The sequence below is a fragment of the Taudactylus pleione genome, unplaced genomic scaffold, assembly GCF_031769625.1.
Source record: "Taudactylus pleione unplaced genomic scaffold, aTauple2 ptg000302l, whole genome shotgun sequence".
NCBI classification, from domain to species: Eukaryota; Metazoa; Chordata; class Amphibia; order Anura; family Myobatrachidae; genus Taudactylus; species Taudactylus pleione.
The window spans coordinates 8,305,385-8,322,089 of NW_028284703.1; the positions used below are offsets into that span (position 1 = coordinate 8,305,385).

The 16,705-nt window shown below is 42.7% G+C and overlaps 1 protein-coding gene across 6 annotated transcripts in view; it reads left to right on the forward strand.

The window, feature by feature from the left end:
- Window positions 1–16,705, forward strand: part of TBC1D1 (TBC1 domain family member 1) — a 257,909-nt gene that overhangs the window by 235,601 nt on the left and 5,603 nt on the right. For all 6 annotated transcript variants that reach the window (XM_088482972.1, XM_088482973.1, XM_088482974.1 and 3 more), the window contains 3 exons: window positions 7,687–7,931; window positions 10,112–10,271; window positions 15,899–16,068. In XM_088482972.1, coding sequence (XP_088339098.1) covers window positions 7,687–7,931; window positions 10,112–10,271; window positions 15,899–16,068 — 575 coding nt within the window. The remainder of the gene's footprint in view (window positions 1–7,686; window positions 7,932–10,111; window positions 10,272–15,898; window positions 16,069–16,705) is intronic.

Here is a 16,705-nt window from a genome sequence, read left to right on the forward strand (position 1 = left end):
TAATCCAGACTGAGGGCCTGATTCAGAGCCGCTCGTTCGCTCCGAGCGATGTTCGCACATCTGCGCATGCGTATGGGTCGTAATGCGCATGCGCGAACCAGTCAGTGCGGCCGAAAACCATGTGCTCGCAAAATAGCGAATGCCTGCTAATTTGAGTGACAGGATGAGGCTTTTGTGGGTGGTAACAGGGGAAGGTGCTTGAAAACGGGGAGAGGAGATCCGAACGCAGGCGTGCCAAAAGGTCAAAACGGGCGTTTTAAGGGTGTGCATAATTAACAAAGCAGCGTCATCGACCACGTCAGTTGGGTGTCTTTTAGAAAGAACTGCTCGCATGATTGCGGTAGGAAAATGCAACCACATGAATAGCGAGCAGTTCATTCGCCTTTCGATGTACTCGATTAATCTAATAAATAGCGGAGATGACGTATGATGCGAGCAGCCAGGGGGCGTTTTTTAAAAAAAAACGTCCGCATGTTTTGTTCGCTCGTTCAGACATAGAGGCGTCAACAGACCGCAAAGAGCGAACGGTCAATTTAAATAGCCAGCCCCTTTTTCTGGACGAGCGAGCGCAAATAGCGACCGGCTCTGAATCAGGCCCTGAGGACGTCTCCTCTCCCTCAGGTGTGCAATAAAGCCCATAACCTTAGCCAAGATTATGCTAAAAACCTCTTTTGATTGCAAAATTTTATTGCATTTATATATTAATAATTTGGAGTTATACACCTGAGATTTGTCTGTTTTTGTGCCTACAATTAGTCTCATCAGGTAGCACCTCCATATATATATATATATATATATAAACAATTTCAGGGTGTGCAGTCAAGAAATCTTTTTCATATAACCTGGTCAATATCGACCAGGTTGGCCTGCATGCACGTGCGGTGGTTGATTATCGTTATCGACCATACGTGCCCGCGCATCTCTGGTCGTTGGGCATAAAAAAATTAACGATATGGTCGATATCATTATTGTTCATATCGTGCATTTTTATCGTACTGTGTGTACGCACCTTTAGAATTGTAATGCTGCAAATTGAATACAATGTATCAGAATGTCTCTAATTTAAACATATTTAGGGGTACTGTATGTTGCAAAAACTAGTAATAATGGTAGTACATAATATAATGTGTTTAACAGCATAATAAATAATTAAAATACCTAATAATTTAGCAAATAACGATTTAAAAAAAAATTAAGGACCACATTTGTGTTTATTATTATTATTTTGTTTTTATCAAAACTTACTAAAGTGTTAATGATGTATGCCTGTAATTCCAGTTACATGGGAGTCTGATGCTATCAAAACCCTCTGTGCTGCACTATGTGCATTGGGTCAATGGGAGGGCAGTCAGTTTGTAATTAGGAGTGGTGAACTGACTCAGCTCGGATATCTGACACAGGTGGCAGGGTTGAAACGCCCCTGTGGTTTTGTAGTATGAGATTTCACTTGTGAGTAAACGGAGGAATTCATGTTTCTCTAGCTGTCACTCTTCTCTAACAAGTGTGTGTTGTATTAGCGATGTGCACAGACCCCCTCACGAGAGAGAGGGACTTAGGGGTCTATGTACTAAGCCTTGGAGAGAGAGATATAGTGGATAGAGATTAAGGGCCTCATTTATCAACGTGTTTTATCATACGCAACGAGTTTTAGAATGTATGTTAATGGTGCTCAAGCCAATCCGCTCCTGACTGTCATTTTTCAAACAGATGACAGTTAGGAGCTGATCGGCTGGAGCACCATTATCATACGTAACGAGTTTTAAAACTCGTTGCGTATGATAAAACACATTGTTTGATACTTAGGGCCTCATTTACCATTCTCCTGTCACTTTACAGGCTGTGTTTGAAAAATGTCAGGAGCTGATGGGTTGGTACTTTCTCTCAAAGGCTTAGGGCCTGATTCATTAAGGATTGCAACAGCGCTCGCAGTTGGGCGATTGTTGCGTACTGCGTATGCATTGCAGTGCGCATGTGCGAAAGCTACACTGCGATCGCATTGCAATTACAGATGTGAGATAGCAGTAGTGGGTGGCAATGGGCATCTCTATGCTGGCAGTGCGACGGCATTGCGATAGCAGTTATTTGCAAATTTTTGCAGCAGACCTGTATGCGATTACGGAGCTGCGATTGCATTAGTGATCCTTAATGAATCCGGCCCTTAGTACGTAGACTCTTTTTAAATGCAATGCAAAATATCAAGGATCAAGTTTTTAGATCACAGTTCCGAACTTGGCGAGAAGACCCAAGTGATCCGAGCCAGGACTCACAGTTCAGGTGTGTTTGGTTTTCGGCAAAACCCCGCTCATCTTTAGTTTGTATACTTTGTATAATGTTTGCAAATTATGAGCATAGTCTCCTGAGCAATAATTCCACCTATCGCACACCCTCTTTAAGTCCCCCTTCCCAGCACATGGGATCTATCCTATGTCTGAGAACTCTGGGACCCCTGAAATTAAACTTCTACCTGCAGTATACACAGTATTAACTCTATTGAGCACCGATTAACAACTACAGTTGGGGAAGTTCAGGCTGACCGGGAACTCTGCCAGTAGCTTTATTGGAACCATCATAATGTCTTTTATACTAGGAATATTGTTCTACATGCATTACTTAATATTTTATATATGACAACTAAAAGGGGGGATGCCAAACACAAGATAAGTCACATAAGCCATACCATAAAGGAGACTACCCTATGTAGGGTTTGAGACATGCATAGTCTGTTCCAGGGCTGTGGGGTTGGTATGCCAAACCTTCGACATACTGTGATCTTCCAGTGGCATAACCAGCAAAGCGGTGATCAGCTCTTATAGTTTGCTATTGCATACTGCTCTGCTGTGCGATATGCAGGCTGATGGTGATTAGCTCTTATAGTTTGCTATTGTATACTGCTCTGCTGTGCGATATGCAGGCTGATGGTGATTAGCTCTTATAGTGTGCTATTGTATACTGCTCTGCTGTGCGATATGCAGGCTGATGGTGATTAGCTCTTATAGTGTGCTATTGTATACTGCTCTGCTGTGCGATATGCAGGCTGATGGTGATTAGCTCTTATAGTTTGCTATTGTATACTGCTCTGCTGTGCGATATGCAGGCTGATGGTGATTAGCTCTTATAGTTTGCTATTGTATACTGCTCTGCTGTGCGATATGCAGGCTGATGGTGATTAGCTCTTATAGTGTGCTATTGTATACTGCTCTGCTGTGCGATATGCAGGCTGATGGTGATTAGCTCTTATAGTGTGCTATTGCATACTGCTCTGCTGTGCGATATGCAGGCTGATGGTAATTAGCTCTTATAGTGTGCTGTTGCATACTGCTCTGCTCTGCTGTGCGATATGCAGGCTGATGGTGATTTGTACCACTATATACTCCTGTGTGATACTAAGCAAACAAACTGGGTTATGTCCTGGGACCAATAAAGCTGTGATCCCGCTTCTAACAGATCTTACACTTCATAACAGATTATACGCCTTTTATAACTAAAAGAAGGCCAGTATAGTCTGTGCTTCTACAGGGAGGGCTATAAATGCAGAACAAATCAGAATGGATTACTTGTCAGATTTCTGCTGTTCTCTAAAGAATCCCATATGATAGTCAGTGTTAGAATAATAAGCTGATGTCTTGTAAACCAGAATACACTAGCAGACTACTAACACAACCAGCTGGAGGCGAGAATTGCTGCATTATTGCTAGTCACTTGCCCTAGGTTTCACTCTACTACGACTGTTAGTTAATTTAACCTGTTACATTTATCCTGGGTAATTATAAATAACTGTTAATAATAATAATAATAATTATTATATAGTGCACACATATATAATGCCTTCAAATCATCTTAACCTATTTTTGATAATTTTATTTGAACTACGTGCAGCATTAGGAACGTGCTATATATTAATCTGACACCTTTTACAAGACTTTGTCACTAAAACAAACTGTAATCTTATATATTACCGGCATTGTTGTTGCAGCATTCCTGAAACTCGAGGGTGGGGTAGTGTTTAACAAGAGGGCTGCTCTAAGGGACGCATCATTTACCTTTACAGGAACCCTACCCTGTTTTACACTTCCTCCAGCATTAGGCGAGAAATGTGGGATTATGTATTAAAAAATTAATAAATTATAAAAAAAAAATTAAATATAGTGTGTGTGTGTGTATGTATATATATATATATATATATATATATATATATATATATATATATATATATATATATTATATATTATACACACAAGCATTTTGTCAGTTCTAGAGATCCAAACATAGGTATTTTGCCTGTCTGTAATGGTTCCTGCCTCTCCACTAGTTTCCCATTATCCTCTTCTACCAAGTGTCAACACCGTAATGATTTCACTTACAGAAGCAAGTTGTAGCACGCTTAATTCCATCTAATCATTCACGCATCGATCAGGGGACCCAGCCCAGAGTTTGTTTTGTCCCCTACCACTAACCTGTAAGACCTGACAACACAAGCACATGATAGAAACGTGTAGCTATTTATTTTTTATCTTTTTTAAATTGACACACAACAAGATATTACTAGTTGATGGTGTTTAAACTATTTAGCAACATCATCTGTTATTAATGCCAGAATTGTGAATCATTACAGTCTTTAGCTTTTGGAGAATATTTGCCTATAGGATCTGCTTTCCAGAGCGCTTTGGACTAAGGATACCCATGCACCAGGGTGTAACTAGGTGGTGCGTGTGCAGAGGCATAGAGTGGCCTGTCCTCCTTGTTTATGCAAGTTCTTTTGCCATTGGGCCCTTACAAATGTTGCTATGGGGCCCAGGCATGAATAACTAGTTGCACCCCTGCCCATACACACTGTTGTTTATTTTAGACAGACTTGGCTACAGTAGTACAACGGGGGCCCAAAAGGTTTATTCGCTCTCTGATCAACATCTGATCAGTTCTTTGAATCACTTAGTTATTTATATTGCTGCAACATGCAGGAAAATTACCCTGCTGATCAGTAATAAACATTGATACAATAGTTATCGTGGTTCCTGCCATTGTGCACTTACACCCTAAGGCTTCATATCTACTGGCCACTTTTTTGTTTGTTTTAAAAACACCTCAAACATGTAGTCTTCATCCTACAGCGCTAACTATATCCTCTACCTATGCTTGGCAGTTAGACTACTTGGCCCGTTTAGGGGTTGAGGGCTCTATTTACTAAGCAGTGCTAAGAGACAAAGTGAAATGAGAAGGTACCATCCAATCAGCTCCTAACTGCCATCTCACAGGCTGTGTTTGAAAAATGACAGTTGGGAGCTGATTGGCTGGTACCTTTATCTTATTTCACTTTGTCTCCTAACACAGCTTAGTAAATAGACCCCTGATTCATTTAAGTGCAAGGCATATTGGCGTTGCATTGGTGCGGAAATGCCGGCAATCAAAACCATAACTAGACTTTTTGGTGCCCAGTGCCAGAAAGATCATTGGCGTCCCCCTATTTTTCAAATGGGGACAAAACGCACCCGAAAAAGGGCCATGGCCTCATGGGCAAGGGCCAGGGAAAAAGATGGGGAGGCCAGGAGATGCTGGGGACAAAATAAGAAGCTACAAGTGAGAATGATTGATTATACACAGAAAATTGAAAGGCACGGACAGCGCCCCCCTGCCGTGCCCTGTGCATTGCCACAGGTCACACTACCCTAGTTACGGCCTTGTCGGCAATGGCACCTCACCTCTCCACTTTCTCGCGCCCGCCCCAGACTCATGGGTTTTCGCACAAAGCCCTATGGAGCTGCAAACAAAAACCTGTGCATTTGGAGCTATCGTGAGTTCGGCATATGGCCGCACTTACTTCTTCACACCTATTTGAATTGACCCCCTTAGGGCTTTCCAGATTATGGCCAATCCCCCCCCCCCCCACAAATTTGGAGCACCATGCATAACACCTACTAAATTTAATTGGAACAATTTTCCCTGCAGTCCTCCCCTAATTACTTTTTTGTTAGAGTTCTTTTGAAGGCAATTCATGTTCATGTATAGCATATAACAGTATCACCTAACAACAGCATTTTGCCATTGCCTGAAATCTCTACCAATCTCTTACTGGTTATAAACCGCTATTGGCAGGAAGACTTGTTTCCGGAGATGCGCCTGATGCCCACAGAAGCCGTACGACGGGACTAATAATTGTAACATTGCTATGGCTATTTCCCCATGTAGCAGTTTGGTGTGGTGTCTTCCCTATAGGCCTGCTATAATATCCTTTTACTCAAGGACACACATGAATTACAGAGGTCTGGTGGTTGATTAAAACCAGGTGAAATGCAGACTGTAGATCAACCAGCCACCCTACCTGTATAATTCATGTGTTTCCCTGATTTAAAGGGGAATTATAACAACCCTACTGCACCTCCTCAGGAACTCTCACCTTTGCTTAGTACTTTTGGGGGAAATGCAGACTTCAGCACTACATCACGGAACGGGAAATACAAAGAAAGCCGCTATGGGCAAGATTAAATAGGTGCTGCTCTCCTGTCCTTGGTAGTCGTGTAATCCTGGCACCATACTGTCCTGCTGTTTTTATACAGGAGACCAGCTGGTCTGGCAGTAATTGTATGGTAACACTGAGCTATTTTAACTGTGCTCCTGTGTTACTCCCAACACCTGTGGCTCTCCATGTCAAGAGATACTCTTACGCACTGATGGGCCTATTCCAAACTGAGAGTAGGGTTCCTGTGAACTTTTGCTTCAATAGGAAGTTCACAGATAGGCATCGGGTCCCAGCAGAGCATGAAAGAGTATTTCCTGCACTGAACGGTTTCAGGCATCAGGGGATTGCAGGGGTGCAAGTATGACGTGGTATTTTGCTCTTTCTTCCTCCCAAATGTCATATCACTGTACTCTTTAGGGCAGTGTTTCCCAACTCCAGTCCTCGGGAACCATGACAGTGCATGTTTTACAGATCTCCCCATTGCCACAATTGAAATAATTAGACCCAACTGTGGATCTTTTTAAAATGTGTCAACTAGGAAATCTGTAAAACATGCACTGTTAGGGGTCTCTGAGGAATGGAGTGGGGAGACACTGCTTTAGGGGTATATTTCTTTATTTTGGATTTTAGTTGTCCTGTAGTGTTAGTGGGAAAACAGGTTTGATCTTTATCCCAAGCATAACATCTGCACTTTAAATATAATAATAATTTTGAACATTACTCCTCTGTTATTAACTACCACTGATTAGGAAGCTGGAGCAAGGTAGGTGTATAGTTATATCACCATGCCTGTGCCATGGATACAGAGACAGAGGGAGGGAGGGATGAGCAAAGTTTGCTCCGCAATGGAACTGTGAGACCATATTTGCAATTGACACCATTGGCCATAGGGTGTCACTGTGGCTGTCTGTATTGGCTGGAACCCCTATTTTGGCACACTACCAGTATAATAATCTCCTAATTTGGCTAAATATACCGTAAATTTATTTTATCATTTCTTCTTCTGGTGTGTAGCAATGAACCTTCTGAAGTGACTTATTTCATTACCTGAGTACATAATTCACAGGGGCCAAAGGCAAGTTGATTTTATCCTGTTTACCTAGTAAGTGGTGTTGAAAGTTTGCTTAAGGAGATAAAGCCTCTTCAAAAGAATCTTGTTTTTGTTTGACCTGCCCTGATGGAAAGGTTCAAATAAACTTATTTGATTTGCTAACCTCCAATTGTTTTTGTAGGACGCACCTTCCCGACACACCCATACTTTTCGGCTCAGCTGGGAGCAGGACAGCTGTCGCTGTACAACATTTTGAAGGCCTACTCCTTACTCGATCCTGAAGTCGGCTACTGCCAAGGGCTAAGCTTTGTTGCCGGAGTTCTGCTGCTTCACATGAGTGAAGAGGATGCTTTCAGGTTGCTGAAGTTTCTGATGTATGACATAGACCTGAGGAAACAGTACCGGCCTGATATGGTCACTTTACAGGTACTATACTCCCACAAGCAAATGCATATTACACCGCCAAGTGCAGTAAACCCCGACAGACCTCTGAATCCAAAACTGCCCAGGTGCTGCTGTTGTACCTGTAGAATGCATCATACTGTAGGTTTCCTGAACAGCGTGGGTGCCGGGGGCCACAGCCCCCATAGGTTTCTATGGGGGATGCGATGTTGTCAGATTTACCAAGCTCGCATTCTACAGTTTGGCTAACACCATCTGAAGATGGCGTTGTGCTATTGTAGCCTGTAAAATGTACAGGGTTCCTCTGGAATTCTCCCCAGCAATGTCCACCACACATGTGTGGTCAATAGTCTGCGCATCTGCAGGAGGCCCGCCACAGGAGTGAAGAGAGTGCAGATGTGGTCTCTTCTCTTTGAGCACATTGCAGGGACGGGCTCCTTTCGGAACTCCTGTCACTGCATTTACTATTTAATACATCTGGGCAGTATAAGCGCATACTGCATGGGTGCTAATATCGCGTTCAGATCACATTGCAAATGCAACTATTGATAATGGGCCCCTAAGTCTGCCTATCTCTAGCTCTCTATGGGGGATATCAAACCTTAGTTCCCCATAGCAACCATGTATTTGATAAATGCTAGCCAGCAGCAGATTGGTTGCTATGGACAACTTCCTACCGGTCCTCTTCTCCACTCTCTCTAGAATGTTTTATACACTTCCCTGTTGTCTGTCTAGGGATAGATCTAGATGTTTTATACAGTTATATTAGTAGGCGCAGTAACTTACTATTCAGGTGATCTTAACAAATGGGTATTGTATTGGCAACGCTGTAATTCTCAGGATAATGCTGCTGGTCAATAGTCTGTTTCTTGGATAAGAAATTGCTACTGTAGGTGAGAGAGCATAGCTTAAAGATTAATGCCTAGGCGGAGTTAGAATATCAGGCAAAAGAGAGTTCTATTCAGAGCAGAGGTTCCCAAACTCTGCCATTACAGTCCAGGTTTTAAGGATATCTATGCTTGAGCCCATATGGTTAAATCAAATTGACTGAGGAGCTAATTAAGTCACCTGTGCTCAAGCATTGGATAGCCTTAAACTTTAATGGCAGAGTTTGGGAACCTCTGATTACGAGGATTCATAAAGCACCAGCCAGTGTGCTCCTACAGAATAACCTGTTTCTGCTGTCCCATTATACCTGTGTAAAGTCATCCTCTTCACATCGCCAGTCAGTTAGTGAAGACATTGCGAGCTTCCACAACTATAAGCTGCCTACTCGCCCATTGGCCAGCCTATGCGAGCCACCTGAACACCTCCATCCCATTGACCTGTTGTACAGGCTGCATCCTATGTCTCCATATTGTTCAGTGAAATCGGCATGTGCGTGGGTCCAGCTTTTGTTTGAAAATCTTTACAGCTTTGAAATGCATCCCAACAGTGCTTGTGTAAGAAGCCTGGACATTTCTACAACCTCCATCACTATTGTACATTCTTAAGCTGGGTACACACGTAAAGATTTTCTGTCCAAACAGCCAACTAGTGGTTGGAATGAAAATCTGGTAACGTATGGGAGTAAATGATCAGCAATTTGCTCCTAAATGCCAGAAAACAGATTAAAATGGCCATCATACAAGCTTGTTAAATGTTTGATCTAAACAATTTGTTCAAACCACAGTTTTTGTCCATTTTCCAGCATTTGGGAGCAAATTGCTGATTGTCATTTGCTTTCATACCTTACCAGATTTTCATTCCAACCAATCAACTAGTTGGATGGTTGGTCAGAAAATCTTTACGTGTGTACCCAGCCTAAGTGTTTTATGTCTTAACCGCTGTTGTTCATACCAGACCTCCCATCAATTCACAGAAGTTACCAGCTACCTGCATGGACCTGATACAATGAAGGCATCACTTTTTCTTAAACACGTCCAATGATTTGATTTATTTGTTTTTTTTTGTAGTTTTGGTTATGTATATTTATTTTGCAGATGTGTTTATTATAAGCGGCCGGTGGTGGTGACTGACTTGTGATTGACTTGTATAAAGGATTACTTTCAAGGGCTGGTTTCCCCTCTGCCTCCTGTGAGAATATGAATGACCCAGTGCTCCCCTTTAATAAATAGCATTATCCCTCACTATAAAATGCAGTTTGAATAGTTGCATGTAATTGTATATTTTGCAATATCTTTCCTTTTTTTTTTTCCCCTTAGATCCAAATGTACCAACTTTCACGTCTACTTCACGACTATCACAGAGACTTGTACAACCATCTGGAAGAGTTTGAGATTGGGCCCAGCCTCTATGCCGCTCCTTGGTTTCTCACCATGTTTGCCTCTCAATTCCCCCTAGGTTTTGTGGCCAGAGTCTTCGGTGAGTTTGCAGGAAATGTATGTTATGTTATTCTTTTTGCGTTTCCCAGTCCTGGCGATGAAAGAAATGGCAGGACTTGAAATGGAGATATACAGTGCGGGGGGCAGCATAGGGGAAAAGCCTTATGTTGCAGATTTTGTGTGTGTTATTTATTTCTGTTCAGAGATGGTGTAATGGTAGGTCCTATCCAGCTGTGCAATAACTAGACTCAATGATTATTAGCGTTTTGTGTTTTTTTTTTTGCATCTTATACCTTTTTCACATCGCAATGCCGGGTCGCACCTGGGATTTTGTTCACACATCCATCTTATTGCCGGGTCCATGATGTCAACGCCATCACGTGCTGAGCTGGCGATTGGAGATAAGATCATATCCAAGTGTCGGCTTTTCCTATGCTATGAACGGGACCCGGGTCACATTGACCCAGGTTACCCGTTCACACTGCATCGCAAGCTGGGTTGAACCTGCTCGTTACCAGGGTGAAATGCCAGGTGGCTCGACCCGGCTTATTTCAACCTGGCCATTTCACACTGCAGAGTATCCCTGGTTGCTGCCCGTTCTCGTGCAATAACCCGGGTAATTGCTTGTAGTGTGAAAGGGGTATTAATTGCATCACTTATGCGACAAAAGTACAATGCACGGGTACTCAGGCATTGCATACCGTAGCTGTGCGTGAAAAATAGTAAGCCTTAATGCCTGGATACTATAAGCGTCTTTTGATGCAGCTTAGATGCTACATTCAGAAATGTGTACGAAAGTCCGGGAATCCTTACCTATGGCGGAACGTCTGTCATGTCCTATGGCGCAAAATGGGCAGGTGCACGAGCACACATCTGTATGCGCTCCACATACAGTGCAATCCCCATAACATGTCATATTCCACCATATAAAATACTTGAGCTGGTTAGATGATGCGGTGGACTCTCTGCTTTTATGCAGACTTCATATGGGTTTGTTAATGGGCAGCACAGACAGTGTAATGGTTAGCGTTACTGCCTCACAGCACTGAGTTCATGGGTTCGATTCCCACCACGGCCCTACCTGTGCGGAGTTTGTATATTCTCCCTTTGCTTACGTGGGATTCCTCCAGGTACTCCGGTTTCCTCCCACACTCCAAAAATATACTGGTAGGTTAATTGGCTCCCAACACAAATTAACTCTCGTGTGTATGTGTGTGCGCAAGTGATGGGGAATATAGATTGTAAGCTCCACTGGGGCAGGGACTGATGTGAATGGCCAAATATTCTCTGTAAAGCGCTGCAGAATATGTGTGCACTATATAAATAACTGGTAATAAATAAATAAAATTAATGGGGATGTAGTCTGCATCCCAGCAGTTGGGATACTGGCGGTCAGAATACGGGCGCCAGAACCCCGACCCCTGACATTCCGACGGTAAGTATTAGGGTTATGAGGAGGGTTGGGGGTTAGGGTTAAGCACTAAGAGGAGGGTTAGGCCAGGGGTGTTTTAAGAGAGGAGGGGGCCCGTGTGCAGACTCAGTGCGGCTCCCCTCCTCTCTCTAGCGATGCGGCAGCTGGTGGGTGCAGTAGATTCTGGCTTAGTGCCCCTGCCACCGCTACCATTTTCCCAGTGATTTGTGCCCGGCTCTGCAGTGCAGCAGTTTGAAAACAACCGACGGGTAAGTATAAAGACTAAATGGGTGCAGGGTGTATGGTGTGGACCCAGGGGCTTGTGTGGGGGGAGGGGGAGGATAGGATTGGCTGCTGTTAGGGTTAGGCTGCTGGAAAAGTGGATTAGGGGGAGGGTTAGGATACTAATCCTGTCGGGATTCTGACCGCCGGCATCTCGACCTCCAGGATTCCGTACCCAACCCTTTTAATGTAAGGCACAGGTTCTCAAACTCTGTCCTCAGGACCCCAAACAGTGCATGTTTTCCAGGTCTCCTCACAGAATCACAAATTAAATAATTTGCTCCACCTGTGGATCTTTTAACATGTGTCAGTGAGTAATGAAAACACCTGTGTGCCTGCTGGGTGACCTGTGTGGGGTCATGAGGACCGAGTTTGAGAACCACTGATGTAAGGCCAACATAAAACCAAGGCAAACGTTAGCCTTGGTGCAGCTAACACATTGTAGCAGCTAGGAAGAGGATTATCCATTGTAACACTTCATGTATTTATGTAGATCCAAAGTGGACATAGTGGCTCCCATTTTGTGAATTAGCCGACATGTACAAGAATGCAGACTGTCATAACCAATATGTATCATTGGTTGAAATGATATGTATAGGTAACGGGAGAGCTTTATTACTCCTCATCCTCGTTACCGCCTGCTCCTCCTGATCCCTAAAGAGTTGCAGGTCTTGTGTATTCAACACGGTCTGGGCAGCGTATTGTAATCTGTACTAGACCACTGTGTTTTTTCTTACAATGGGGGAGATATACACTAAGCCTTGGAGATAGATAATGTGGATGGAGATAAAGTACCAACCAATCAGCTCTTAACTGTCATTTTTCAAACACAGCCTGTAAAATGATAGTTAGGAGCTGATTGGTTGGTACTTTTTCTCCATCCACTTCATCTCTCTCCAAGGCTTAGTACATAGACCCCAATATTCTTTATATTATTGGCATTATATTTAATGAGGGAAATCTAACCTTATGTGATGGCTATATAGATTGTAAGCTTGCGAGCAGGGCCTTCCTACCTATATATCTGTTTGTTATTACCCAGTTTTTGTTCTGTTAATGTTCCAATTGTAAAGCGCAACGGAATATGCTGCACTATATAAGAAACTGTTAATAAATAAAATAAATAGCTGACAAAGCTGCTTTACATCATTCATTTTTTTTCCCGTTAGATGCTGGCATCCTGCAAATTGCATTGTGTGACTGTAACCTATTTTGGTGGAAGCCGAATTACCAAATTAATGCACTATTTGTAGATAGTACCCTCCTGATCCCTGCTCTTTTTTAACAATTTCCCATAGCAGGAAATCACTTGTTGGGATTTCAGTTTACAGATCTCAAATATCCCATTAGAAGGAACTTGCGCCGCTTAAAATGAAGGTGGGTGGGGGGGACTTAATATTTGTAAATGCTCCCAAATAACGTTTGCTGTAGAAGTGACTTCTCACTAGATTTGCCCTGTCACCTTCTTCTTAACTACTAATAATAACTAACGGCCGTTGGGTCGGGCTGCCCCCATCTTTTCTTTCCAGCACTTTGTCAGCAGAGGCTGTGACTGGTGAAGAGATCAGGGCCTTGCACAGCAGAAGTGAATGGAAATATCTGGGCATTGGCAGAGCCTTGCTGGATTCTCTGTCCAAAGAAGACATTGATTTTGTTGGCTGTTCCTACAAGTGTCCCTTGTGTTTCCTAATTACTAGAGAGGAGAAAAAAATCTGTGGAAAGGAAGGATATACATTTTTTTTTCTGGCATCTAATAAATGTTTTTGTGACTTATTAACCTTGATGTGACTGCTGCAGTGTGCGCTGGTCACTGAGTGGGCACCTGCACTATGTGCAGTCACATCAGGTCTCTTTCTGGGGAGAAAGATCCAGGCATACTGTTTGTAGATGTTTAGGTCAGCAGCTCTGATTTGGTGCCCTGTCGGGTGAATAGGCATACTGCCCCACATTTTGAACAGAACATATTGGGACAGAATGAGCCTAGCAACACTGTAATGGGTGCAGCCTTTGTGGGGTCTAGACGGAAGGCCATCCAGTATTGTCTCAGCCCTTCCCTAAAGAATAATGTACTGTATTCAGGTTATAGAATAGCAATCTGACTTCCTTTAAAAAGATATGGATAGAGACATTTATGTTGGGTATCCCCCAGTGTACATGTAACAGTGAGTACAGCTGTACCTGTTATCTATCAATAAACCAACTCCCCTTGTTAAGTAACTGGGCTCTTTTCATAGTTTGTCATCTTTTGGTGTGTGCCTACATAACACTGTAATATCAACACTTGCACCTCTCAATATCAACATCTGCATCACTTTGTCCATATGTTTTGTTGATTTATGGAGAAACCTGTGGAAAATAAGTAGTACTTATAAATAATGTAGCTCTTATTTTGTTTATATAATTCTGTACAGCCTGTTCTGTGCCTTCCTCAGTGCAGTGTTAGAGGAATTCTGTAAAGGTCAGTGATATGATGTCACATTTGCTGTATGACCTTACAGGTATGAGAAACCTGACATAGAGGCACTCCCTGGCTGTGGGATCCGTAACAGTGAGAGAGGAGGTGTAACGTGTTGTCGGATGTATTGCAGCTGCTGTGACAAGATTCTGCCACAGTCACTCGTGCATTTGTATGTCCCCATACTTATGAATACAGCTGCATTGTGACGTGCAGGAAGGCAAAGATCAGCTGGGAACAATGATCTGATTGTGAAAGAGCAAATCTGTATGCAATCCGATACCGGCAAGCATTTGCCGACGCTGGCTAGCCCCCCGGAGCTTGCGGAAGTCTTCCACACTCAGAGGTCAATCAGAGTTTAGGGATGGTATGAGGCAGAGGCTAGTTTTTGCTAAGAAAACAGACTTTACCCAGCTCTCGCATCAACCGACGGATAAACAGCAAATGTAAAGTGTACAATTTCCTAACACTAATCGCAATGTAAAGTGTGCTATTTACTAATTGCAGACGAAAATGTAGCCAATATCAAACACCTGCTATAAATAAATGCCTCTTTGGGTATATAGCCAGTACTAGGTGTGCCACTGTTGTGTAACTGGCACACGTAGGGAGGCACTTGATGCAATAAAGCTACATTTGCACGGACTATAGAATTCCAGATGTAATTGGATGGGGAAATAATAATGCAAATATGTACAGTCCCATTTGACACAATGATCTTGAAGTGCAGCAACTTGCTTTGCCCTGTGCTTTGATGCATTTTTCTCTATTTTTTTATTTTGCATGATTAAAAGTTAAATATAAGATCTGAACTGTCTGGTTATGGTTAGACCTTGGCTTGGTGTTTCAATTGCTTGAACTAATGCTGCATGTACAGTATGATTGGGGGATGTTTAAATCTATGGACCAGTTTAGACTTTGGGTAATATTTTGGATGAGTGAATCAGGCTAAAAATGATTCAAATATACAGTATATATTTATTTTAGGATGTCCTTGTGAAGTGGATCAGTGTTACCAAAGTGCTAGGAGTCTCCTTTTACATCTAAGCCCCAGTAATAGGATGTCTATGGAATTCATAGTCCAGGCTGTCAGCTGCAAAGCCCTGTACTAGTATAATGTCACGCAACTGGCCAGGCCAGCGGTTCTCAGATTGTGGTGCATTACTGTTTCAGCAGTTTTACATGGCATTCCTAGGCCAAAAGGTTCTTATTGAGATACTCAGAGAAAATTTATTAAATAAGAAAATTGTGCTTACACGACTGCATGGCTGCATTTCTGCTTGTCCATGTCCCTTCTGATCGCCAGCCAATCACATTGAGCAGAAGAGTAGCAAGGGAGGCATGAAGAGGGGATAGTGGAAGACTATATGGGGAGAAGATATGCTGCTCAGATTACCAAAGACCATTACTGTATATGCCATCATGTATTAGGGTTCTCATTTTCTGTATATGCATTACTAATGTTTGTGTTTAATTTGAACACCATTGATTTTGTATATAATTTTTTTTTTTATTGTAGATATGATTTACCTTCAGGGATCAGAAGTTATATTTAAAGTGGCTCTGAGCTTGTTGGGCAGCCACAAGCCCTTAATTTTGCAACAAGAGAATCTTGAGTCCATTGTAGAATTTATAAAAAACACTCTTCCAAACCTGGGTCTGGTCCAGATGGAGAAAACTATAAACCAGGTAATATAAGAAGCCTTTACTTACTACAGAACCACTGCGAGACACAGGCCTAAGTTGTGTTGTGCATTCACAGTGCCATAGATTTACAAAGAGAGTACCATGGGCACCAAATCTGAATGACCATGTGGTATTTATTATGGAGATATGCCGTGATTTCTTCCACCGCGGACAGGTGCCAGATTAATGATGGCTAGAAGAGGGGGGGTTGAGGCTTCTCCAGTGGGAAGAGCGGGGTATGAGTTTTCACGGGCCACTTATGTAATTTGGGGACCAGTTTGGCGAAGATCCTAGTTTGGTGCAGTTTGAACGACCAATCCTGCCCTCCTGCTGTCATCTTGGTCATCATGCTGCCTGTTCCTAGAGCAGGGAGAATTTATGATGGACATGTTGGCTTAACACACTGTTCTATTTCTAATATTGATGAATACATGTTCTTTATGATAGCGTAATATTCATAAATAAACAGAAAGCTTCACATGTTCCATATTGTGCTTTGGTTACTTAGGATGGGGCTCTAGTGATTATGAGATCTGATGATGTGCACAACTCTGACCCTGATGATGTGCACTACTCTGACCCTGATGATGTGCATTACTCTGTTTCTTCTGATGTGCATTACTCTGACCCTAGTGATGTG